We start from the raw sequence: 26,823 nt of genomic DNA on the forward strand, positions 1-26,823 counted from the left end.
AAGCCCCACACAAGGATTGTTCCGCTTGTTCTAACAAGATTGTGTCCCAGCAGGCATGCCACAATTTGAGAGTTACAAATAGGGAGGTCTGAAAGGAGAAGGGCGGAGGAGGTAATTTCTGTTAACTCTCCTGCAGTGTCTTAGATTAAGGTGGATAATGGTTCCCATTTTGCTGACACGAGGCAGAGATGTCACTAAACAGGGAGGATGAACAATCACAGAGCTGGCTTAATTTCCAGAGGGGTTTATGGAAGCACTGTGGCCAAATGTTCCTAAAAGTATGAAGTAATCTAATTTGTTCCATCATTACAAAAAATTAAAGCCAAACACAATTACATCCCAGTAGTAAAAAGAATCAGTTCAAGTGCCATTGTTATTGACTGAATGAAGCGAGCTTTCTGATTACCTTGATCAGCCAACATTTTAATTTTTGTCTGCCCATTTATTCCAAATCACATTAGAGGGCTTTAACTGATTTTGACCAAAGGAGCTATATTATTAAGGTGCAGTTTAATCTGAGAAGTTTAATTACTAGATTAGAGTTTTCAAATGGATGTGTCTTCTAGATTTCAGTAAATTTGGGCATGTAATAATTAGGGATTCTTTGTTTCTTAGTGTTAGAGGTCCAAGTTGAAAGAAAGACTTAAATTTAGGGAATTAATTTTTTGTTGTTGTTAGACCAAGAGTCTTTCTGAACAGGGGTTGTCTGTTCTTCTAGGAGTGGGTCCAAAGCTCCTGGATGCTTTGGTGATTTGAGAGGGTTGCTTCCGCAGAGGAAAGCCGGTGTGGTACCCAGACTTCCAGGGGAGGTAGAGCTGGGCAGCTAAATGCTGTGTGATGAGCTCTCACATAGTGTTCATATGGTTTAGCAACCACACCAGGACACATTTGCGAGTGAAATGTAATGCTACTCATACTTATACTGGGATAACAGACATAAACCTGGTAAATTCAAAGCCAGTTAGAATATATGAACCTCCTACCCATATGGAACAAGGGGCAATAAATATCCAAACAGACGAGTAAAATAGAATGCTTGAAAGTGTTAGTTGCTGTCGTGTCTGACTCTTTGCTACCCCATGGACTGTAGCCCTCTAGGCTCCTCTGTCCATGGAATTCTCCAGGCAAGAATACTGGAGTGGGTTGCTATTCCCTTCTCCAGAGGATCTTCCCAATCCACGTATCGAACCTGGACTCCATTGTAGGCAGATTCTTTACCATCTGAATCACCATGGAAGCCCAGAAAATAAGGCATTCTGTAGGACACTAGGAAAGGAAAATGAAGATAAGGTTCACTCTGCCAGCGATTTCTCTCCATAGCACAGAAATTATTCTAATCACGTGATATCTCAGAGCATGAAGTTTATAAGCCCCCGAACTGTGTTAATATTCCTCTAACAGTCTAGTTATTGATTCTTAGAGGTGTGAGAAACTCTGGAAACATTACAGGAAGGTAGCCGTAATAAAAGGAGTGTCTTAGGCTTTTTCAGTTCAACAAACATATATTGGATATCTAGTATGGGACAAGCAGTATTTAGCATCAGAGATTGAAAAAAGTATTTGATATGATCCCAACCCTGGAGAAATTCGTTCTCATAGTAAACAAATCATGGCAATAAATTGTATGGTGATTTAATTACTTGAAGAGTTAACTTCTTATTTGGCTCTCCTGCATCAAATATGATATCTGCCGGTCTCTGTCTTTAGAGGAAACTCCTGCTGGGTAGCAACCTAGATTTTTCCAGACCCCGACTCATGCTAGACACTATTGCGGATAAACAAGGTGAGTGGGTCGTTTCAGTGACGCTCTTTTTACTCAAAGGTCTTTGTTTTCCAGACTGTTAATTTATTTTGTTTCCATCTGGAAAGCCCTTCCCTGTCATCTGAGCAGTTCAGAGCAAATGAGCAGAGACAAGCTATAGAGATTCAGGATGTCTGCGTTAAAAAGGTTTGCTTGTTTAATTAGATAAACAATTTGAGAGTAATTTCCAGGATTACTGTTCCTAATCACATCGGTAAAGGCTGGGAAGACCCTCTCAGTCAGTCAGTGGGTAATAGAATCTGAGAGAAGAGTAAAATGCTGGAAGGAGCTGGAAATAATTCAGAAAATCCTCCCACACTCTATGTGTCTGCATATAAAATTCATTGTCATCATGCTTTTCTGAGCACTTATTTTTTACAGACATAATCCAATTAATTTTCAGCATCACCCTATGATATACTGCTCTCTGCATTTTTAAAATTATCGTAGAGAACAAGCTTAAACAAGTGAATTAACTTGTATGAGGTCTCAGGCTAGTCAGTGGCAAAACTCAGGCAGTAAGGACTGCCTTACTCTAAAAGCTATTCTCTTAAACTTTTTGTCCCTCTGTGGTTCAGAGTAACCCACCATATAGTCCACTCAGAGATTAAGAGGATCAGGGACCCACCCTGTCTCATTTCAAAATAAAGGAATTAAGGAGTAGGGGCGGTCAGACAGAGCTGGAATAGCGGCTTTATTCCTATAGAACAAGTACCTTCCTCCAGGAGCCAACCAAATGGGTTCAAGTGCCAGTCTTACCCTGAAGGAGAGTTACATTACCAATGGTTACTTTCCCTGATGAATTCATTTCTAAACTTGAATTCCCCACAAAGAGAGCAGGACCCTGGTGCCACAGGGGCCAACTCCTGGGGAGGAGGCAGGCAGAAGGAGCAGCAAGTGGGGAATTCAAGCTACAAAATTTAATTAAGTTCTCAAATGGCTGGGTTTTCTTTACCCACTTATCAGCCAGCCCGTTTTTCTCCTCCCACAATTGCCTCTTTCATTGTCCTTTTTAAATAAACATGATCTGCTTGATGTTCTCAGCTTCCAGTTGAATTTCTTTACTTTTAGAGACCCGTGCCCAGCCTTTCTTTTTTGCCCCAGTGGCTATAGCTCTCTGCTTCCTTTTCTCTCTCACTCACAGGCTTTCACTGAAGAGAATTTGGACACTTAGAGAAGGAAAAGACTGTTACGTGTCTGAAGCCTAGTTCCGCCAGCTGGTTCTTCCCCCAATCTGAGCCACCAGGCCCACTCTTGCTGTTCCTTAAATCCCCACCCATATTGCAAACTGATTGTGAACCACCAGATGGAGGAAGACTGTAGCTCACATGATCTTTTTTTTTTTAATTTTTTTAATATTGGCGTATAGGTGATTTAGAATGTTGTGTTTCAGATGTATAGCAAAGTGATTCAAATATGGATACACATGTATCTATTCCTTTTCAGATTCTTTTGCCATTTAGATTATTACAGAACACTGAGCAAAGTTACCTGTGCTATAGTAGATCCTTGTTGGTTATCTATCTTAAATATAGTAGTGTGTACATGTCAACCATTTGAAATCACTGTGATTGCTCATTTTTGGATCAGTACCTCTAGACTAGGGGCCCCCTGAAGTCAGAGTTCTTCTGAATCAGCTCTGTACACTGAGCACCTCTTGGAATATGAGATGCCCCCTAGCAGATGTTCAACATATTTTTAGTTAGTAATGACTCAAATCAAAGTTTTAGTAGACAAGAATGAATCAGTGTCAATAAAATCAATAAAACAACGTCTGGTTTTCCAACTTTGTGCATGAAAAGGACTCATCCCTTGGTAAAACCAATACAGACTAAGTATATATGGATTCCCTCCAGCTCTAGAACCCATCATCCCAGATCTTCTCCCGAGTCCTCCCCACCCTGAGTGATCTCAGGCTCATTGCACTGCAGACCTTCCTGCTCTTCCTATGAAGAGCTTGTCATCTGCCTCTATGCAGAGCTTCCTTTGGAAGAACTTTTGTATGAAGGAAGTAGCCTGTAAAAGGCAGAAATAGAAGAGCTAGGAGGAAAGAAGGAAGAAAGTCCTGGATGAGCAAGGGGCAAATATGACCACGGACGCAGAGGTGAGACTTGGGGGGAGGACTTTCTGACAGGAAGCAGGAGGTGTAGGCAGGGTCAATCATAAGAGATGGTGAAGACAGATGGGTCTACTAAGATGGATTTAAAGGGCATCCCAGGAGTCAAACTGAAGGTTAGATGCAAACCTATAAGCATTAAAATCCAGAATACGGTCTTGCATAAGGAGAGATATTATTCTAATTACAGAAGAGGTGCTTTGGGATTATGTAGAAATGACTGAAAAAGGAAAAGACCCCTAGAAATTGAAGGAAGAGCTTGGTTTTCTTGAAGTGTCTTTGAAAGCATTGAAGATCTGGAAAGGGAAATGACGACCAAATGGAAATATTTACTTTTTCTTATTCATCTGCCAATGAAAGGGTTAGGATGTGTGGCATTCTTTGGGAAACAGTGCTCCCTGTTTGCTTGGGTCATTAGTAACTGTTAAGTCATTGGAATCAGATATTTTTGGTCAGGCTAAGTTCCTCGCAGCACATCTCATAGGGGTCCAGTTGGTCCCTGCTGGACAGCTGCTACCTTTTGATCAAGACCATCCCTGAGTAACCATTGGAACCCGGTAAAGGAATTCTCTGTCTTTTGACTCCAAATTAAATAGTCTTTGTGACCCTACATTAGTATTCTGGATTCCAGAAACATTCAACTTAATTTCTCTGCCTTGAAATTATAATGTCTTTATGGGCTTGGCTAAAATACCACTCTCAGGAAGACTTCTGTCACTTGTGCTAATAAACACTGCAGATATTAGAGATTGCAGTCTGGCCACTAAGGGTTATGACATCCTAAAATCCTTAACGTCTAAAAATCAAATGCCAAAAATTTAAAAAGAGAGTTTGCATATAAAAACTTCAACTGTGGGGATTCTTTTGAAAACTCTGAAGATCTGGCAACAGTGGGTGGTCCATGCCACATGTGCCCTCTGAAGTCCCACCCCTACTGCCCCTGCAGTACCCCCAACCGTGCCATTCATTCATTCATATGATCTGTCTGGCTGCATAGGCTTATTATGTGTTCACCTGGTAAGTCTCTAGTGCCCTAATGAAACTCACACGTGTATGGAGAAATGACTTACAAAATATCTGCATATTAGATAGCTCATACTTTAGAGAACCCCATATTCTACTTATGTCTCCCTTGCAGTCGAAAAGTAGGTTTTTCTTTGTTTAATGTATTAATTAATTTTTGGCTGTTCTGGGTCTTCGTTGCTGTGTGGGCTTTTCTTTAGTTGTGGTAACCAGGGGCTGCTCTCTACTTGCAGTGTGAGGGCTTCTCATTGTAGCGGCTTTTCTTGCTGTGGGGCAGGGCTCTAGGCACACAGGCTTCAGTAGCTGCGGCACGTGAGCTCAGTAGTTCTGTTTCCTGGGCTCTAGAGTACAGGCTCAATAGATGTGGTGCAGGGGCTCAGTTGCTCTGTAGCATGTGGGATCCTTCCATACCAGGGATTGAACCTGTGTCTCCTGTATTGGCAGGTGGATTGTTTACCACTGAGCTACCAGGGAAACCCCAAAGGGACAGTTTTTATTAGAAAGTGAGAAGAAGAGAACAAGAGGGAGACAAAACTAACATTTATTAAGCTAGATGATCCCTTACTTCTGTGTTTTCAAACTTATTGGTAGATTGCAAAATCAATTTTGTGGGTCATGATCAATATTCTTTAAATAGAATAGAAAACATCAGAGTGAATGTTACATGGTAAATGTTATTTCATGTCAGTTCTACTTCAACTCTTTATATAGTAAATCAAATATGTGTTCTCTGTATGTTTCAGTTAATATAGATTTTCTTTATATTGTGTGTATCTCATTTTCTTCACTTTAATTTAAATGCACATTTTGTTAAAAGAATATAAGCAAGTTTTGCTGTGAGTATTGTGTATAACACACAGGCATTGCTTTTAATAGGCATTCGCTTCCTCCTGCCTTTTCTTTTTTTTCCAGTAATGTGTACTATTATTCCCAAACTCCTAACATATGCCCCCACCGTTCTCCTTTGGTAACCGTAAATTTGTTTTCTATGTCTGAAAGTCTGTTTCTGTTTTGTAAATAAGTTCATTTGTATCATTTGTTTAGATTCCACATATAAGTGATAACATACGATATTTGTCTTTCTCTGACTTCATTTAGTCTGATCATCCTCAGGTCCATCCATCTTGTTGCGCATGGCATTATTGCATTACTTTTTTATGACTGAGTGGTATTTTATGCGTATATATGGCCTTCCCAGGTGGCACTAGTGAAATAACCTGCCTGCCAATGCAGGAGACATAAGCGACTGGGGTTCAGTCTCTGGATTGGGACCATCCCCTGAAGGAGAGCATGGCAACCTACTCCAGTATTCTTCCTTGGAGAATGCCCATGGACAGAATAACTTGGTGGGCTATAGTCCATAGGGTCTCAAAGAGTCATACACAACTGAAGTGACTTAGCATGTAATATTATATGTATCTATACATATATATACTATATAATATGTATTCTCTTTGTGTTCATATATAATTATATATGTATATTTTATGTAAGCCATTTTATTATATTTAAGCTTATATTATACAAAATATATGAAATCCCATGGACAGAGGAGCCTTGCAGGCCATAAAAAAGTCAGACATGAATGTGCGTACACACACACATAATCTCACATTTTCTTTTGTCTATTCATGTGTCACTGGACACTTAGGTTCCTTCCATGTCTTGGTTATTACAAATAGTGCTGCTGTGAATGTTCGGGTGTATTTATCATTTCAGATTAGAGTTTGCATCTTTTCTGGGCGTATGCCCAGGAGTGGGGCTGGGGGATCATGTGCACGCTTAGTCACTCAGTCGTGTCTGACTCTTTGTGACCCTTTGGACTATAGCCTGCCAGGCTCCTCTGTCCATAGGATTTCTCTGGCAAGAATACTGAAGTGGGTTGCCATTTCCTCTTTCAGGGGATCTTCCCAACCCAGGGATTGAACCCATGTCTCCTGTGTGTCCTGCATTGCAGGCAGATTGTTTATCCTCTGAGCCACTGAGGAAGACCACTGGATCATATGGTAGCTCTATTTTTACTTTTTAAAGCACCTCCATGTAATTCTTCATAGTGGCTGCACCAATTTACATTCCCATCAACAGTGTCAGACAGTGTCCTTTCTCCTTACCTTTTTTTAAACTGCACAGGTATCAAAACATTTCTGTATATATATTTTTATATTAGGAATTAGCACCCACATGTCTTCAAAAAATGAGCACAATTAACAACAGTATTCGTTCTACTTACTACTTTAAATAAGTATATTGGTAATAGTATGAAATATGTTTCTTACTGCGGTTCACTGTTAAAATGTTTGAAAGCCACTTCCTTATCTCATTTAATCTTCCCCCAAAACTCTGAGGGGTGGAGTCTGGGCCTTCAGAAGAAAAATGACAGTCTCCACAGGAGTTGCAGTTCCTTATATTCTTTGCTTGTTGGAAGGTCTCAGAGAATGCCAGAAAGGGAGGGTTTGGTTAGCTGGGGCCTTGAAGCTGATGATGAATAAAGGACATGTTCAGGGTGGGTAACCATGGTGGTTCGATCACCAGGACAAATTATGAAAACGAAATATACAGACTTTAATTAGAATGTGAAACTAAATATCTAGAAGCATCTCCATTGGTTATTTTTGTGACAGAATACTATATGAAATGAAATAAATAATGCCAGGGAAATGGTAGATGCACTGAGAATAGTGGTGTTAGCTAAATGGCAAAATTCAGGAAACTTAAAAGTTATACCTCAAGAGTTAAGATACATAATACTGTTTAAAAATATAAAGTCACCAGAAAGACACACCACAGCAATTGATTTTAATGGATCTCAAACGTTTTTTTAAATCTAAACCCTTAATGATCTCAATGCAAAATGTCCATACATTAAATAAACAATTCTAGTTAGCAAATATGCCTTGCAATGCTATGCTAAGTCACTTCAGTCGTGTCCGACTCTGTGTGACCCCATAGACGGCAGCCCACCAGGCTCCCCCGTCCCTGAGATTCTCCAGGCAAGAACACTGGAGTGGGTTGCCATTTCATTCTCCAATGCATGAAAGTGAAAAGAGAAAGTGAAATCGTTCAAGTCATGTCCGACTCTTAGCAACCCCCAAGGACTGCAGCCTACCAGGCTCCTCCTTCCATGGGATTTTCCAGGCAAGAGTACTGGAGTGGGGTGCCATTGCCTTCTCCAAAATATGCCTTAGAGATTTATAAAAATATTTATATATATACAGCCATTATGTTTTCAGACAGTAAGAAGAAAATTGCTATTCAACTATTTTTCTCTAATCAAGAAGGTGTAATTTATGCACAAAGCTAAATACTCAATATAAAATAAGGTTTTACCAGATTAGAGGATGGCAAGAAGTGTTCAAATTGTCTTGAAATATTATATATTTTCAAAAGCTAATCTTAAGAATGAAGTAAAACATGAATGACGTGCTTTATGCATCTAGCTTTTCACAGTAACCGAAGTTTAAATTGTTTAAAGTAGCATGTGTGCATGCTCAGTTGCTTCAGTTGTGTCTGAACCTATGGGTTGTAGCCCATCAGGCTCTTTTGTCCATTGGATTTTCCAGGAAAGAATACTGGATTGGGTTGCCATGCTCTCCTCCAGGGGATCTTCCCAACTCAGGGCTCGAACCCGCATCTCCTGGGTGTTGTGCACTGCAGGCAAATTCTTTTACCCACTGAGCCATCCTGGAAGCCCTGTTTAAAATAGCAGGTATAATAAATACTGTTGCTTATTGTGTTAACTTTCAGATAGATGCAGGTGCTAACTGCTAACATATCAAAAATATGTACAGAATTGTTTCAATAATTGTATTTGAAGAAGAGATGAGAAGGAAATGGATCACTGTTAAAATCAACTGTTATGTGTCCCAGGTAACAAACTTGATAAATATTTATAATCTTTTCAACAAATCACACATTTAAGTTGAAAGGAAAACAGCAAAAATGAAATAGGCATATGGATATATGATTCTTCAAGTTAGCCTTAAAATTCAAATAAAATATGGAACATGTCCTGGGCATGCAGCCTTCTTTGGGATATATTTTTAGCTCTATTTACAAATGAAAAAACTGATAGATTGAAAAGTTAACTCATTCACCCAGCTCTGCCACCTGGTTGCTAAGTTTCAGAGTCAACCTTTGAACCTAGGTCTCTGCCCCTAATGTCATGCTCTTTCTATTGCTCGTGACTATTACAGTAGACCACTAAAAAAGATGACTCTAGACCTCCTGGCTTACCGCTGACTGTGCATCTGGACTCCTGCAATGGATTCTTAATCTGCCTCCTCCCTTCCTCCTGGGCCACCAGTGCACTTGTCCAATTCCCTCAATATCCATTAGTTCAAGGCCACACACTTAAGTATTCAACTTTCCCTTCTGTGCCCTTGAAGGAGTCTACTCCATCCAGGTTATTTCTCGCCCACACATGGAACCTTTATTCAGGCTCCAGACATTTCTTCTACCTGAAAAGAATGCCAGCTGACTCTGTCCTCCCATAGCCATTCAAACCACAGACTGCATGGAAACTGCCTCTCTCCTGGTTCACTTTCTTCCTGGAACCCTGAACAATTAGCTACAGTGCATACCTCCTGATCCCTGCTCTGAACTACAGTAGCGCTTCCAAGCTGAATCATTTTTAAGCAGCAGCTGGTCATGTGTCTGATTTTCTCAGCAGGGTATTATAAGTTCCTTTCCAGGTCCAAGCCAGTGAATCGTTCGTGTTCTTGTATTTTACAGCAACCAGCACATCAGAGACTTCATAAGTGTGTATGGATTTATGGACTGCTGTCTTTCTGGGGAAGAGAGAGAAAGGGAAGAAGGATAATTACTCTCTGGTCATTTCTCAGGAGTACACAAAGGCATGAGGAGGGCAAATAAGATGTCCTTGGTAGAGATTTCAAAAACATTTCAAAAATATTTCAAAAAGAACCCACAGAACATTATGTATCATGTTTAGGTTTTTGGACTCGCCTGACAGGGTATAGGGCAGAGTTTTCCAAAGTGTGCTTCAAGACATGATAGTTTTTGCATTCCAAGATCAAATCCATTTAAACAATACTTATTAAATGACATTAAACCCATTCTTTACTCAGCGGTAAAGAATCTGCCTGAAATACAGGAGCCACAGGAGGCCATGAGTTTCATCCCTGGGTCAGGAAGACCCCCCAGAAGAGGGCATGGTAATCCATTCTAGTATTCTTGCCTGGAGAATCCCATGGACAGAGCATCCTGGCAGCCTGCAGGCAACAGGGTTGCTAAGAGTCAGACACAACTGAAGCGACTTAGTACTTGCACAGCACTTTTGCTATAGAGCTTTTCGCTTTTGATAGGTTCATGTCCATTAAGATCACTACATGTATTGTATGACATTCTGCAACTTTGCTTGCCCACAGAATTCTCTTAGTAAGGAGACTCTTATAGGAATTCTGTTGTCGTTGTTAAAGAGTATCAGACAGACAGTTTGAAAGCAAGAGGTGGAGCATAAGCGGTAGAGCTAGAATACAGCTAGAGAGACATACCCAGGACATTATCACAGCTTAAATTCTACTTGGAAAGAAAGTCTTACTTTTTACAAAGTATGTCTGGTGATGGTGGTTTAGTTGCTAAGTCGTGTCCAATTCTTGCAACCCCATGGACTGTAGCCTGCCAGGCTCCTCTGTCCATGGAATTCTCCAGGTGAAAACACCAGAGTGGGTTGCCATTTCCTTCTCCAACAAAGTATGCCTGCTGCTGCTGCTAAGTCGCTTCAGTCGTGTCCGACTCTACTTACTGATTTTTTACCCACAAATACATGTTGAGTGCCTGTAAATGTTAGGATCCGTTCTAGATACTTGTAGAAAAGCCTAGAAGCACATGTAAAAATGATATAAGCACTGTCATAGAGGCAAAGTTCAGCAAATTGTATCCAGGTGGAAGGATTGGCTAAAAAGGGCAGTCTTAGAAAAAGCGAAAGTAAAAGTGGTAGTCACTCAGTCGTCTCCAACTCTTTGTGACCCCATGGACTATAGCCTACCAGGCTCCTTTATCCATGGAATTCTCCAGACAAGGATACTGGAGTGGGTTGCCTTTCTCTTCTCCAGGGAATCTTCCATACCCAGGGATCAAACCCGGGTCTCTTGCATTGCAGGCAGATTCTTTATCATCTTAGCCATGAGGGAAGCCTAGTCTTAGATGGGATGGTAAATAAAAGGAGCTGGAATGGTATGATAAAGCCCACTGAAAAAAAAGCCTTCTGTGGACTCAAGAAGTATGACATTCATAGACTAAGAAGCAGGGAGTTTATGCAGCTGAATTTTGAGTGAGGCACTGACATGTTAAAAACAGAACTTAAGATTATTCTAACTTTATAAACAGGACTTGTGAGAAAGACTGAACCCAAGAAGATCCAATAGTCAGCTGTTACTCAAATCTAAAAATAAATAGATGAGGATTTGACTGAAACTGGCGAGATGGCAGTTGTTGAAATTAAGAAGAAATTGGTAAATCAATTGGCAAAGTATTAGATGGGAATATCATTGGGACAGGGGTAGAGGGTGTAACTATACAGCAGAGAAAGCAAGATTTTCTACTTATCAATAACTTTATTTCTCAAAATATCTTAATTTCAAACAGAAAGCATCCATACCTGGTGTTCATTGAATCTAAACTCATAGAGTTCCAGAATCATGGTATTGGATGGGACCTTTGAAGACATCTGGTGAATTCTGAAATGCCCTCTATAGTATAATTCCTGACCCACCCAGGTTAATCAATCATGAACAACCTACAAACTGACATCCCACCCAAATAAAATAGTGTCAGAAGTTATAAAGTAAATAAATATTAGAGCTGGGTAGGCAGAAGAGATCACCTAAACAAATCCTTACTTGCTGTAAGGAATGCTTTGTGTAGGAACTGACAGAGATAAAGATTCAAAGACTGTGTCATCCCTGAAGGTTGACTGTAGGTGAGGGAAACACATATGTCTCCTATAGGCCCTCTCCCCAAGAGAATCAAAATGACTCCTAAGGTTGTAACAGAAATACTCCTTCATCATTGGACTGTGAGTTTCTTGAAACCCAAAGTTATTTCTTTCCATTTGGTGTACTCAGCACCTGGCACATAGCAGGTGTTCAGTATATATTTATTCCAATGCAAACAAAATACATAGTTCTAATAGTTTTTTTCCAGCTTTTTGGAAAAATATTTATTGTTATTTTATTGAAACAAATACAAAGACAAAAGCTTCCTCACTAGCATTTCTAGTCTTTGTTGTTGAAATATGAATTAAGAATGAAAATCATCTCACCCCAAACTCATGGATGTGTTTGGTCTGTTTTGAATGTCAACGGCCATGTCTTGATACTCTCCTTGGAAATTCTACTTTTGCTTTGCTCTTGAGAGTTTCTCTCCCTACCTTCCTGGCAGTTTCCCCTCCCATTCTGGGCCTCCTAACTGGTCTTGTCTTTGTCCAGTGCTCCTTTCGTGCTATTCCCAGAGTAATCTTTCTCAAAAACAGATCTGACCCAGGGACATCCTCACTTAGATTTTTAATGGCTCCTTCAGAAAAAAAAAACTATAAAGTCTCAGAATAGTACAGTAAATCCCCCATGAATACTTCTCCACTATACCTTTGTCCATTACTGGACCCAAACTTTGCATCTGTATCTGCTTCTACCAACTTGAATGGCCTGTATTCTCCAGCTGGCAATGGCACATGTTTATCTCAGGTGTCACCTCCCATTCTTCACTTGGTTAGTTCTTCAGTTCATCCCTGAAGACTCAGGGCTGAATTCCCTCTTTCAGAAAACTCTCCCAGAACTTTCCTAGGCAGTGGTAGGTGGCACCTTCCCTGATGCCTTCTGTGCCAAGTGCTGACACTGCATCTGTACACACTGCCTGGTTTGGTGGAAACTTAGATCATTGCCTTTGCCTTTGGACTATGAGCTTCTTGAAACCCAAAGTTACTTCTTTCCATTTGGTGTACTCAGCACCTGGCACATAGCAGGTATTCAATATATGTTTATTCAAATGAAAAGAAAATTACTATAATTCAGTGCAGTTCAGCGCTCAGTCATGTCCAACTCTTTGTGACCCCATGAACCGCAGCACGCCAGACCTCTCTGTCCATCACCAACTCCCGGAGTTCACTCAAACTCATGTGCATCGAGTCGGTGATGCCATCCAGCCATCTCATCCTCGTCGTCCCCTTCTCCTCCTGCCCCCAATTCCTCCCAGCATCAGGGTCTTTTCCAATGAGTCAACTCTTCGCGTGAGGTGGCCAAAGTATTGGAGTTTCAGCCTCAGCATCAGTCCTTCCAATGAACACCCAGGACTGATCTCCTTTAGAATGGACTGGTTGGATCTCCTTGCAGTCCAAGGAAGTCGCAAGAGTCTTCTCCAACACTGCAGTTCAAAAGCATCAATTCTTCGGTGCTCAGCTTTCTTCACAGTCCAACTCTCACATCCATACATGACCACTGGAAAAACCATAGCCTTGACTAGACGGACAAAGTAATGTCTCTGCTTTTTAGTACCACATAAACTCATTGAGAGGACATGGGAACTGTGAACTACCTTGTTCATTGCTGCATCTCCGTCATTCAGTGTAGTGCCTGGCAAGAATCTAGTAGGTCAGCAACACAAGGTTATTTAACTCACGGTCTCTCACTTAAACTAAAATAATCTACAAGGTTCTTGTTATTATCCCCAATTTTCAGGTGAGGAAATTAAGGTCCAAGAAAGATTAGGTGATATGCCGGGGATTATGGCTTGTGTGTAGTGGAATGGAGATGAGAACCACCTCCTGCTTTTCAGTGTCCATCAAGGAGTGATATTACTTATAGAGGTACACGTGGCACATAAAGTCCCTAATCCACATTCTGATTAAACTTGGTTCGAACTCTAGTTTCTTGGACAAAATTTCTTCCTGCTCTTACACAGAATTTCAAAAGCTTCCTCTTCTTTCTCTGTCTCTCCTCTCTGGTGTCAGCTCAGGCTGACATTTCAGTTTGAGCAAATCTGGCCTCTAGGCTCAGATTAAACAAAACAAAACAAGAAGACTCTTTATCTCAGCATTTTGTACCTTCAGTAACTTTATTAAAGTTTCAGGGGAGTGGAAGATTTATAGTGTGAAATTATCCTGTAGACCAAGCTGACTCCTTTCTGTTACACACACACACACACACACACACACACACACACACTCACTCACTCACTCCCAAGGGAGCATATTCTCCGCCTTTCCTATGTGGAAGAGAACACAGGAAATTTATCTGTGGAAGAGACCACAGATTAGTTCCACCCAAACCAGTGCACCTTAAAGTCTCATCTTCTATACTGTTTTCTGCGACCTTGTCAAACATTATTTTGCCCTCTCCTTGAAAGAAATTCTGGATACAGTTATGATGAATACAATATGATGACGATTCCAGAAGACTAATTTTTAAGAGCAGAAAGTCTACTCCCTCACAAGTCCCATTAGGCAATTCTTCTATTCATGCCCGACACATCATGAGAGCACATGCTTATGTCAAATTTTAATACTGAGATTGTCTTAGATAAGAACAACCATCAGAGAAGCAAATAGTCTGTGAGTTATTAATTTTATTTCTACTGGTAACATGGCTGACGATCATGGTCTGACTGATTTCAGCCTAGCCTCCCTGAATCCCATTTATTGCAGAGTCCTAGAATTTTCCATCTCAATAAAATCAGATCACTTATCACACAGTACTCTGAATCACTCAGTGGCTCCTCTTTCTGAAAATTCCATCCAAAGCTCCTACCTACACATGCCTGACAAGACTTCCACGACCAGTGTCTGTGGATTTCTGCAAGGCCCTACTTATGGGAATTCCTTTCACTACATAAACACATATACACACATCTTTTGAACTCAGGCCCATAATGTTTTCCCTTAAAAATTCTTCCCACCCCCTTCACTTACCTCCTGTTTCATTCTTTAGTACTCAGCCTTCTCCCACTCCACTCTGATTTAAATTACCTTCTGTTATTCTCCCATCGCCTACATGCTTCCCTCTTTCAAAATGCTTTCTACAATATAGTATGCCAAAACCATCTCTACTCCTGGACTTTAAGCTTTCCTGGGATAAGGGGCACATTCTTTTATTCATCTCACTTTTGCAGACTCTAATAGTGACACATATTTGGTGCTAAATAAATGTTTGTTGAATTACTGATGGTACAGTGATGGTACTCAGTCGTGTCCGACTCTTTGCAGCCCCACGGACTGGAGCCTGCTAGGCTCTTTGGTCCATGGAATTTTCCAATAGAGAGGGTTGCCATTTCCTACTCCAGCGGATCTTCCTGACCCAGGGATCGAACCCACATCTCTTGGTCTCCTGTATTGGCAGGTGGATTCTTGACCATTAGCACCACTGTACTAGAAGTCAACAAAACCCAATCTTATATTTATTTCATTAAAAAAAATTCTACTAGAGCCTTAGGTAGACCAAGGGAAGAAAATCATAGATAGTGGGAAGATAGGGGAAAAAACTCACAAAATTATGTATACCTTTTCCTTAGAGGTTTTTTTGAAGTACTAAGTGAAATTTTATATTTTTCATAAGATTTCAAAGCAAGAACTTGATGCCAGAAATACACTTGGAAATGAGAACAGCTTGCCACTGGCAAGCTTTGCTTAAACCTGTTACATGTACACATTGAAAGTGAATCCAACTCCTTCATGTATTTCCCATCAGATAAAATGTATAGACAGAAAAAAGAAATCAGCAAAAGTTAGAGCTAAACTGAGCCAATCTTTTACTGTATCAAATTCAGGGAGTGACTTGCTTGGAGTAATACATGGTAAAATGGAAATCATATTTCTCTAGTTCTACCTACTTTAGACACTATCAACTCCATCCTTAGGAACAAAGAGGGAATTTGGGTGGGAATTAAGGAAGGGGAAGCTGGAATTGCTTAAAATGTTATGTATTTAATTATTAATATTTGTTCTTCAGAGCTGTTTAGTGAAGGGCTTTTTTTTATCTTTAAGAAAAATATGAATCAGCTGTTACGGTTTATATTTTTTTAATTAAGGGTAAGCAAATGGTGTCCAAAGTAACGGATTTTTTTTTTTTTTTGACTTGTTCTCTTCATTTACACCAATAAGCCTATCTAGGAGTTATGACAAATTTATGCAGACCTTTAATCAGTCAAGAGTTGGCAGAGAAACTGACATCCGCAGAGTCACACAGTACGTAGAATGGATCCTTTTACCTCAATGGTCAATATCCCTGTGACTTGTGGGTAAAAGTAAGTGACTGAACATGTCACAGGAAAACGACCTCAACCTCCAGCTCACCGCTGTGGCTCTGAGGCAATTACTTTTTTTTTAATCCTTTTCAAAAGGAAGCTGCTGCTTCAGCATCTTCTCCTGGAGCTCCTGGCACTGGTTCAGGCTGTGTGTCAGGGGAACCCTTGATCGCATCACAGTGACGGAAGCCAAGTGCTGGCCTGCAAGAATTGAGGACTGTTTGTTCACAGAAGATCCTGAACAGAAACACGGGTGTCACATAGTTCAAGGGGGCCTTGAAGGAAACCGATGCTGCCGTAGGAGGGGACTTCCAAAGGCTCAAGTTATTTCTCAGTTGCTGTTCCAGAGCCCTCGCCTGGCTTTTGTGGAATCTGGCCAAGAGTTGTTGCTTAGGCAGTTTCTCCCTGTAGGTCCTTCACTTAGACTTTAGACAGGGAAATAAGAGTTTTCATATATTTTCAAGTAGTGCCACGGTGATGGCTACTCTCTGGGGAGAGAAGTATTTTATTAATGAATGCAGTGTGTGTTCTTGGTAAAACCCCACATTAAACTAGCTCACACTGTTTTCATCCTGAGAGCTATTGGTGACGTTTAGGTGTGTTGGTTGGTGACTCAGTTTCCTGGAGGATAGCAGGAAACTCCACATTGAGGCTTTTTTAGTGGGGATGAGAAGGTCAGTTACTCAATGTCTTACAACACTTGGGGTTAAAATTCCTAAAAGTTCAGCTTTAACACTGATCCTGAGCAACTCTGGCTAGCCATATTGCCTATAAACCTAGGAATTTGGGAAAAGTAGTATTCTCAGCTCTATGCTAATATCAACAGTAATTCTTCTTGTTTTAACAGTAATTTTTTATTTGAGCAACAATTTTATAGAACAAACTGTTTTTTTGTTGTTAGTCATTATTTTCTTAATTGGTATATAGATGTGCTCTGGTCATTTTTTTTTTCTTATTTCATTCTCCAGATTTATACAGTTCATGCAAAGGTAGTTAGAACTGAAAATACGTACACAGACCACATTTTTATTGTGCTCAAATGCAGATTGTCAGAGGGGCTAATCTATGATTGGGACATAAAGTAGGTCTTCTGAAACAAGCTGTCCCTCTTGTCACTGTACTGCCTTCTTAAGAGTAAGTCTGGTATTTGAGTGCATAATGTCTTGACGCATGGAAACTTTGGTGAATTACTTTTCTACTCTTAGGATTAAAAATTGAACACTAAAGTGTAACACATGGAACCACATCCCGCTAGGTCAAAGGCCTATATTCTGAGAAGTTGGTGATGATGGGAAGGGAGATGGGGAGGTCCCCTGGGGCTCAGACTTTGGAAAAGTTGGAAAGCAGGGGAGAGAAACACAACACAAAGGTCTTTGAGGTGGGCAGAGGGGATTCCTGGCTTCCGGATATAATCAGTGACTGGAAAGATGGCTGTGAACAAATCCTAGACACAATGGTTATGCATCTTTAACGCACTGGATGTGCTAACTGTGGATGGCCCAAATCAACTGAAATAAGTTAATTTCCTCTTAAAATTCCTACATCCGTATTTTATACCTTAGAGGAAAGAAAAATCCAAAATAAAACCACATAGTGCATGTACTACCATCAGAACTAGGTTATGCTATAGTTACATATGGAAGATATTAAGTAAAATGAAAATGTGTTATGGTCATAGGTTTAATGATTGCTTGTGATCTTTAGGGTATGGGATTACAAGGAACTTTCTGCATTCCATCTTTGTGTAATGTTTCAGACTTTATAACAAACATGTTATATTTTTATATACTTTAATCAAGGAAAGGCTGTACAGATAAAATACTCTATGCTTGTGATTTAAGATTGTCTTTAAGGTTTTTCCTTTTGTTGGGGGAAAAGCTCCAATCTTACACTTTAATTCACCTGGCAAGGTTAGGTAGGTGTTGGTTCACCTAAAGAAATATTTACAGAGATTGGTGCAGAAAAAAAAATTTTTTTAAGTGGAATAAAGAGGCAGTTTTTAACCTAGAGTTCTCAAAGTGAATAGCCAACAGTTCAAGAATCCTTGATAACAATTAGCCACATGGCCCATGTAACAAATACTTTGAAAGTTATTTTAACTTTTAAAAATTTTATCTAAAAACCTATCTGGAAAATCTCAGGAGCCTGAGATTCAGTCCATGACATTTTTTGTTGTGCCACCGACCAAATTTCAAGGCAAATGGAGTCCAAACTTCAAGGGCAGAATTTCTTCTCCTCCAATACCTGTAGATCTGAAGACCAAGAAAAATGATTACATCAACTGCATGTAAGCTTTTCAGATTATGCTTTCTAACTGACAATAACAGAAGTTTCATAAGATGGACTCTTCCTGGGAGTCTGAACGTTTTCCTGCTCTGAAAGGTTTGCTTATCTGCAAGCTAATAGAGTGAAGTTCTCTGCAATTGATCTCTTACGGTAGAGCTCCCCCAGGGTCAGTTTTTGTGAATAGAACCTGCTTCCATACGATGTCTTTGAATGTAGTCTTTTCTCAAGTTTGTACTTTATTCTGTGCATGGTAGGTAGAAACACTCTTTCAGACTCTTCCCCTTGGCATCGCAATACCACCCTCGTCCCTGATTTGCAGTTCGTTTGACGAAGAAAGCAACATAGGCATAAATTGCCTATGCCCGTAAGCATACATTGTAAATTGCCCAAAAGGCGTGGTGCATTCACACTGCCGTTGAAGATAACTCAGACAATTCTGAATGTGAAAATACAGCATATTGTCAGATCTGTGAATTCTAAGGAGTGCTGGCTCATAACATTGTATGTTTTTATGTCCACCCCAAAATTTAGACGTAAGGGCTGGGTTGGGAACTCAGCCTGGTCTAAATACAAATACTTCTAATTCCCACAACCACCCTGTCCTCTTCAAGTAGGTAAATCCTAAACTCTCAGAAACCCTAAAATCCAAACCCACGGAAACTGATTGCGCGCGTCCTAAATAACCCAGCTTGTGGGACCCGTCGGGTTCTCCGGGGAAAACTTGCAGGATGGTGGAGACGCGGAGGTTAGGGGCGACCCGGACGGGCTGAGCTCGGCTGGGCGTGCGGGGTCCCCGCGGGCCAGGTGCGCGGCCGCGCGCGCGCGGGCGCGACCCTAGGCGGCGGGCGAGCTGGTGGCGGGTTCTCCACGCCGGGTTTTCCGCCACTCCCGTCGCACGGGTCCCCGGCAGCCCCACGGAAACACACGCTCACGCCCGCTCCTCGGAGCGAGCAGCGCGGGACCGCGCGGGGTGATGCGGCGGCGAAGCGGCGGGGCGACAAGGGGCCCGGGCGGGCCGTGGCCCCGGGCGATCTAGGCGTGGAGTCGAGGAGGGGCCGGGCTGCGCCGAGGGCCGTGGGGGGCGCGAGGGGGAGTGTTCCCGGAAAGCTGCGGCGATGGAGCCGCGCTGCGCCCGCCGCCGGAGGAGTTGAGAAAGAAAACAGGAAACGTGGTGGCCGCGCAGCCGGCCGCGGCTGATTCATTCGCTTTGAGAGAAGGCTCGGCAGGAGGGGCGGGCGCGGGGCCGCGGCTCGGGGCCGGTCGCCGCGCAGATCGCGCCGGGGACCAGACGCTCCCTCCGCTGGGCGGGCTCCTGGGCGCGCGCGCCACCCCCCTTCGCCATCCTCCGGCACCAGGACTTTTTCAAAGTCGCGTCGTGGGGGTTCTGGTCCATGTAAAAGTTGGCTTGGCGCACTTGGCGCGCCCTCCCAGGACGCCGAACGGAGACGCCAAGCTGGAGAGGGCGTGCGTACCCGAGGCCCGCCGCCCCGCTAGCAGAGCCCCGGCCCCCCTCGCGGTGCCCGGCTCGGCAATATGAAGAAGCAGCCCTCATGTGCGGGCACCGGGCATCCGAGCATGGCGGGGTACGGCAGGATGGCTCCCTTTGAACTCGCCGGCGGCCCCGTGAAGCGCTTGAGAACTGAGTCCCCCTTTCCCTATCTCTTCGCAGAGGAGGCCTACCAGAAACTGGCCAGCGAGACCCTGGAGGAGCTGGACTGGTGTCTGGACCAGCTAGAGACCCTACAGACCAGGCACTCCGTCAGTGAGATGGCCTCCAATAAGGTAAGCCCCGGCTCGGTTCTCACCGAGTCCCCTAGGCTGCTGATTCCCACGCTGGTGAAGCCACCAGTCCCCGTGGCCCCGGGAAATATACAGAGGTTTGTCACACACACACTGCATTTTGGCTCCTTTGGAAGAAGATTTCTGGTGCTGTCTGTGCCCTCCCTCTCTCATCCATTCACTCTGGAGAAATTAAACATTTTACAAAAGCAACTTTGATATAGTTTTGATTGCAATACCCGCAAGACACAGCGCTCACGTGTGTGTGTGTGTGTGTGTGTGTGTGTGTGTGTGTGTGTGTGTGTGTGTTTGGAGGGGTACTTCTAGGTGACACTTTGCCCTTGCAGCAGAAACGAAATCCTGTCTACTGGCAATCCATGTTTTAGGGTATTCTTCGGATTCTCAGTGGGAAGTAAGAGTTGCTGGAGGTCAGTGCAATACCTTGAATGTCACCACCTACCGCACTCCCACTCAGAAGAGTTCAGTGAACTTGGAACCTTAACCCACATTTATCTAAGTGTCAGAGTCAGGGTACCCTGTAAGAACTGAGCCTTTGTAGTTTCGCTTGGCCGTATGTGTCCACAGGGGACGTCAAAGTTAAGGTTATGGTCACTGTCATTGTTACTGTAGATCTTGGAGGGAGAGTCCAGTTTTCTGAGGTTATTTACAGAGATGATTCAATGGGGGCATTTGTGCCATATGTGTCAAGGTGCTGGTCTTGGTGGATGGTGGAGTTCAGGGGGCTGAGAAGCAACCTTCCACCTGCTACAGCCTTAAATCAAGGTACAGTGTTGTCCATTTTGGTGTATTTTTTTTTGGAGTTCCTATTATTATTTTTTTTAAATCTTTAGTTATGTAAGGAAATAATTGGGATTATCTATGTTTTTAATGATTGTTTGGCTCAGGGGCTGGGAGGCATGGGCCTGTTGGATGCAGATGCCTGAAGGATTTAGCCAGTAAGGACTAATAACTTCATGTGGCAATTAATAACAGTTGCCCCTTAAAAATATTTAAATATTTTGGCCCACCTATTTGCAAGGTCAGGAAAGTTATGCCATTTTACTGCTTATCTACTTGCACATATTTTTCAAAGAGCTATGCTTTTTTTTTTCTAGTTGACTATAGTTTTCATCCCACCTGGTTTTCTCTCATGCAGTTTAAAAAACTATAGCGTATCACCTGCTTGATTGTCTTATCTCTTGACAGCGCTTACATAGACAGCAGGATTTTTAACTGAAAGTTTAGCTTCAGATAAACAAAATAAAAAGGACTCCCCAGTCACTATCTATAGGCACTAACTTACCCGTAAGCACACTGACCTACCCATAAGCACACCAATGATCAAATCTGTATCTTTTTTTTTTTTTTTGGTCATTTAAGCCTCATTTCTAAATTTGGTGTGATTCCTCATCAAAATGACAGGTTATTACTCTTACTCTCTGCCTTGGCATCAGGGGCCATTGTTCTCATCTAGCTAATAAATTCTTAGTTCATTGATTCATTTTATAATATATAGGTTGTTCTTTCATAATTTGGTTCATAATGGCAGTTGACATATGCTAAGGATCTCGTGTCCTGAAGGCTGAATGGGACCATTGTGTAATGGGCCTGAGTTCTTATTCTCTTGCCTGGTTAATTCTGTATAGTGAAAGGAGAAGTCAGAAGACACCAAAAGATGCTCAAGCCTTTGCTTATATTTTCAAGATGATTTGACTGTGCTTTTTCAGCACAATGAACCTCAGCAGCTGTAATTACTTTCCCCCAAAATCTATACTCTTAATGATGAGACCTCTGTTTGAATTTAAAAATGAACATGAAATCTAATCATGTAAGTGACTTCAGTTGACAAGTAATTAATTTATCTGTACTTTAAAATGAAAAAGTAAAATTTGAGGTCAAAATGATTTTTTTTTTTTTCTTTTAAAGGCACCAAGTAAGGCAAGGATTTTTTTCTTTTCTCTTTTTTTTTTATTGTGAAGGCCCCTCAAGTAGACTTTGAGTTAATTTACAGATTTAATGTAGGAGGTGAACTTATTTCAAAATGCAGTCATTCTAGCTGTGTTTAAGTCTTGTGTTGACATGATCCTTATTTTTAACATTAAAAAAATTCAACTCAGCTGAAGCTGTTGATTAAACTTTTCATGTCTAAGCCATTCATCTTTTTTTTTTTTCCTTAACTCATTCATTTCTAAATAAGTGCTAAGCTCCTGTGACTTTTTATAGATGAAAACGGATTAGCATAGAAAGAAAAAGCTCTTGGTAAAGGTTGTAAAGTTATCCTTCAGCCTGGTAACAAGGGCACGAATAAGTCACATCCACATGAGCTGTAAACTGAGTTGGAGCAGCTGATCTAAAGGTCCCCAGGAGTGATACCAAGTCTAAGTCTGAACTGGAAATGTGACAACTTGTGTCACACGTCCACTAGGTTGTCGAGTATCTCTTGAGTGTGAATGAATAAGTCTGAAACATTGCTTTCGGTTACTAGTCTTATTATCATCCTTTCTTTCTACATGTACTTATTTGAACCAACCAGTGTTGTCTTTGAAAAGTCATAATATTTTTCTTTGTTTTCTTCTCTTTTTGAAGCTTTAAAAAAAGTGCCCTAATTGATTAAAATAACACAATAAAATACTAGTAAGAAATCACGATTTTTAAGTGATTATTTGGAGAAAATATTTACTATGAAAGTGGATTTGGGTGTGAGGAAGGAGGAAATTGATTCGTCAGACTCATTTAACAAATTGGGTTAATGGATTCTTATTTAAAAAAATCTGAACAGAAGGAATCTGAACTATTAGCAGTTTTTAAGGGATGCTTCAGAAGCAACTAGATGTATTTCCGGATTGGGATTGTAATGTGTGTAATGCTTATCGATAGTGTTGAGACAGGAAAATTATGGAGTTCTTGGCCAATGCCAAAGTTGGCTGTAATATGTGTAGGATACTTGTACCAAATAGGGGTGAGATACTCCAGATGGCATTTAATTTGAGTGGTTAAATTGACAGCGTTTACTCTCATAAGCACATTAATCTGCCTGAGATTTGTACAGATTTCCTTGAGTTAAGAGAGGTTTTGGTGATGTCTCAAAGCTTTGGTGGCAGACAAATCTGGAAGTTGAATCACAGTTTTATTCCTTACAACCTGAGTTACATTAGAGAAATGACAAACATTTTTAGCTGGTTTCCTTAGCATAAGATGAGCACAATGATACTTGTTTTGAAAGGTCAGAGTTCGAAAAAATATGTATAAAATAGCTAGCTAATAATGTCTGACATGTACTGTACCTGTTGTTATTAGTATTATTGAAGGTTTAGGTTCAACTTGATTCATTGCGTACTTGGCTAAATTTTTTTTTTAACCATTCAGTTGTAATCTGTGCTTGGTATTTTAAGTTTCACAGTTTTTATAATCCAGTTCTTAATTTTTATAATCCAGTTCTGTCTATAGCACACATTTCTATATTACAAAAAAGTGTTTATACTTTCTTTAGCATAATATAGGCATAAACATTTTGAAGTTCTAATTAAAAGCTTAATCTTTTCTTAAATTTCAGCTACAGAATTGGAAACAGAAGAGCTAAATATTTTTCCTATTTTATTTGAAAAATGAAAATACAGCACTTATTAATTTTTAGAAAATATTAAACATGATGTGGGATTGGTAGGTATATTTCCATCCTTTGTAAATATTTTGCAAAGCTAAAGTAACTTTTAAGACTTTTTAACAAAGGCGAAATAGTTTCACAGTATTTTTGGTTATCTTTTTCTCATGGAAAGTAAATTGAGGCTGTGAGGAGGGTAGGCCAGGAATCTAAGCATCAAAGGTTACGCTTCGGAACTGTATCCTCTTGTGACCTAACAATGCACATTTCACCAGAACTTCAATGTAAGTGTGGTGATATTTGAAGGGGAAAATAAAATCATCTTAAACGCCCCCCACCCCGACACCACCAAATATATCACTATAAAAATGAATTGGTCCTCTTCTCTAAATTTGGGGCAGTTCTGAGGCTTGGCGTTACTGGAACCTACTTGCTTGAAGCCCGTATACTTCAAGGGGCTTCCCTGGTGGCTCAGTGGTAAAGAATCCACCTGCTAAATGCAGGAGATGTGGACTCCATCCCTGGGTGGGGAACATCCCCTGGAATAAGAAATGGCAACCCACTCCAGTATTTGTGCCTGGAAAATTCCATAAACAGAGGAGCCTGGCAGATTATAATCCATGGGGTCGCAAAGAGTCAGAAAGAAACACACAGAGACACGCACACACACACACACACACACACACACACACACGCACACACACACAATGCTTCAAACTGAAAGTCTGTTTTGAAGTTACGAGTCAGGTGTCCTTCTAAAAGACTTAAGGATTTTTATTGTTGTTGTTCGTTTCAGGCATATGTAGGCCAGCTTTGCAAATGTGGATATGACTTCTTTATGGAATTTATTTTGTCTGGTTTTAACAAAGATCTCTATCATGTTTCTGTTGCCTACAAATTAAATTGCTTTTCTGGGATGCTTTTTCCTAGTATTTTTGCTGTCTACTCCCCCTGCTGATTTTTAATAGTCAATGCATATGTAACATATACTATAGCTTTCTGTGATTGCTGATGTATTTTCTTCTGGCAAAAGTGATGCTGGAATGAATACTATAGAATGTTCACAAGAAATGGCTAAATCTTAAGATTTTTCAGCATTACCTGAGTATAAGATGGCTCAGGAAAGATATAAATGCTTAATTTTGTTGAGAACAAAGCAAAAAGTTGGAAAAGGCATTTTAATTTTGTGAAGAGCAAAGAGCAAATAACAGTAATTTTCTTTAAAATATTAAAAACTTATTGACATAGTCATGTAAGAGTTAAGAGTTAATCAACATACTTAAAGGAAAACTCTAAATTTTTAGAAAAGAAAATATCATTCATAAATAAAGATACTCAACTTACTGATGCTTTAAGTTTGCTCACTGCTTTTCCATCTACTTTATAAAAGTAGATTTGGCCAAGATTTATGTAGTTTACATATAGAGCCTTAAAGTTAACATGAAGAATTGGAAGTGGTTGTTTTATGATCACTGTTTAAAAAAATACTTTATTTGCTTTTAAGTAATAATAGAAAGAAGGGAAGTGCTTTTTACCAGATATTTTTATGTTTAATTAAATAGTAAAGCCCTTAATTTTAACCCCTTAACTTTAACTTTAAAGCAGTAAGGATTACTGTAAATCTTAATTTATCTCTTTTGTCATCAACTTGGCTCCTATATTGGTATTTAATGGCAGTAAGCTTAATATCATTAAAATAATTAATTATCAAAAACTTTTAATTTTGTGACTCAATAAAGTAGTTGTTCCTTGAGAATTGCTTTCGGTCATTAAACTTTTGGTTTAATTATAGGATTGTTATGAGTGTTATGAGTGTTACGAACCATGTCCTTTTTCTTTTTTTTTTAATTTCAAAATGTAAGGCTTGGCCAAAATAAAATAGTACTTTTCCCAATATATGAATAGTTTAAGCATGTTGAAGAAGGTTGCATGCTCAGTTGTGTCCAGCTCTTTGCAACCCCATGTCCGCCAGCTTCCCCTGTCCGTGGGATTTCCCAGGCAAGAATTCTGGAGTGGGTTGCAGGAATCAAACCCACATCTCTTGTGCCACCTGGGAAGTCCAGATTAAGCACATTTGCCCCTAAATAGCAAGGATAATAATGTTTTTACTCAATTTTAAAAGATTCTGGTGATATTGACAGGAATAGCTGTCTCTGTGACTATGTGATAATCATAGATTGTAGCTATTCCTTAAGATACACGTAATTATGGCAGATATGAAACACCGATAATGATTTCCACTAAATCCATAAAATATTATATAAAATATGATTTTCTCTTTTTCCAGAAAGAGATCAATACTTTAAAACTGCAGATAGCTCGGCTTTATTTTGTGACAGCATAGCTTTCTCTACCGGGTTGTAATACTGTGCCTGACTAGTGGTGATAGTCGAATTGACACTATTAGTCTGAGATCTTTCTGGGAAGTAGAGAGAGGGGTAGCCTTGCCTGCATTTTGATACTCACATTAGTTTTAAAAGACATTTTAAGAAAGCATTTTCTTTTGTTTACTCTAACAAGGATTGAGATGAGTAGTAAGCCTTCGTATTTGCTTAAAACAAACATTTCTGCTTTGTTCATTGTGAAATTAGTTAAATTAGATTACCAACTGCAATGGTGTTAACTTTATTATCCTTTACACTTAGGAAAATACTTGATCTTTAGTGAAGTATTTTGTTGTTGTTGTTATTATTAATGTCCTGGGATTTTTGTTCTTATTTTGCTCTACTTTATGTGTGATGAGGATGAATGGCATTTACACTTCTCCTGAGTTATACACCAGTGCTTATGGCAACTTTGTAGAGTAGAAAGGACATAGATGTTTTTTGTCAGGCAGGCTTGGTTTCAGATTCCAGCTCTGCTGCATTCTACCTAGTATTTTGAGCAACATGCCTCGCTTCTCTGAATTTCAATTTCTTCATTTCTAAATGGATATAATAAAAGGGGAAAATAAAATTGAAAGAG

General features: G+C 40.4%; 1 protein-coding gene across 7 annotated transcripts in view; it reads left to right on the forward strand.

Annotated features, from left to right (window-relative positions):
* The window catches only part of PDE4D (phosphodiesterase 4D), a 1,572,172-nt gene that overhangs the window by 1,494,608 nt on the left and 50,741 nt on the right, over positions 1 to 26,823 (forward strand). For 6 of the 7 annotated variants that reach the window (XM_027520402.1, XM_027520399.1, XM_027520403.1 and 3 more), the window contains one exon: positions 20,149 to 20,261. In XM_027520402.1, coding sequence (XP_027376203.1) covers positions 20,149 to 20,261 — 113 coding nt within the window. Of the gene's footprint in view, positions 1 to 19,537; positions 20,063 to 20,148; positions 20,262 to 26,823 lie in introns of those variants that run through there. The other variant, XM_027520407.1, reaches the window with a different exon arrangement.

The sequence above is a fragment of the Bos indicus x Bos taurus genome, chromosome 20 (assembly GCF_003369695.1).
Source record: "Bos indicus x Bos taurus breed Angus x Brahman F1 hybrid chromosome 20, Bos_hybrid_MaternalHap_v2.0, whole genome shotgun sequence".
NCBI classification, from domain to species: Eukaryota; Metazoa; Chordata; class Mammalia; order Artiodactyla; family Bovidae; genus Bos; species Bos indicus x Bos taurus.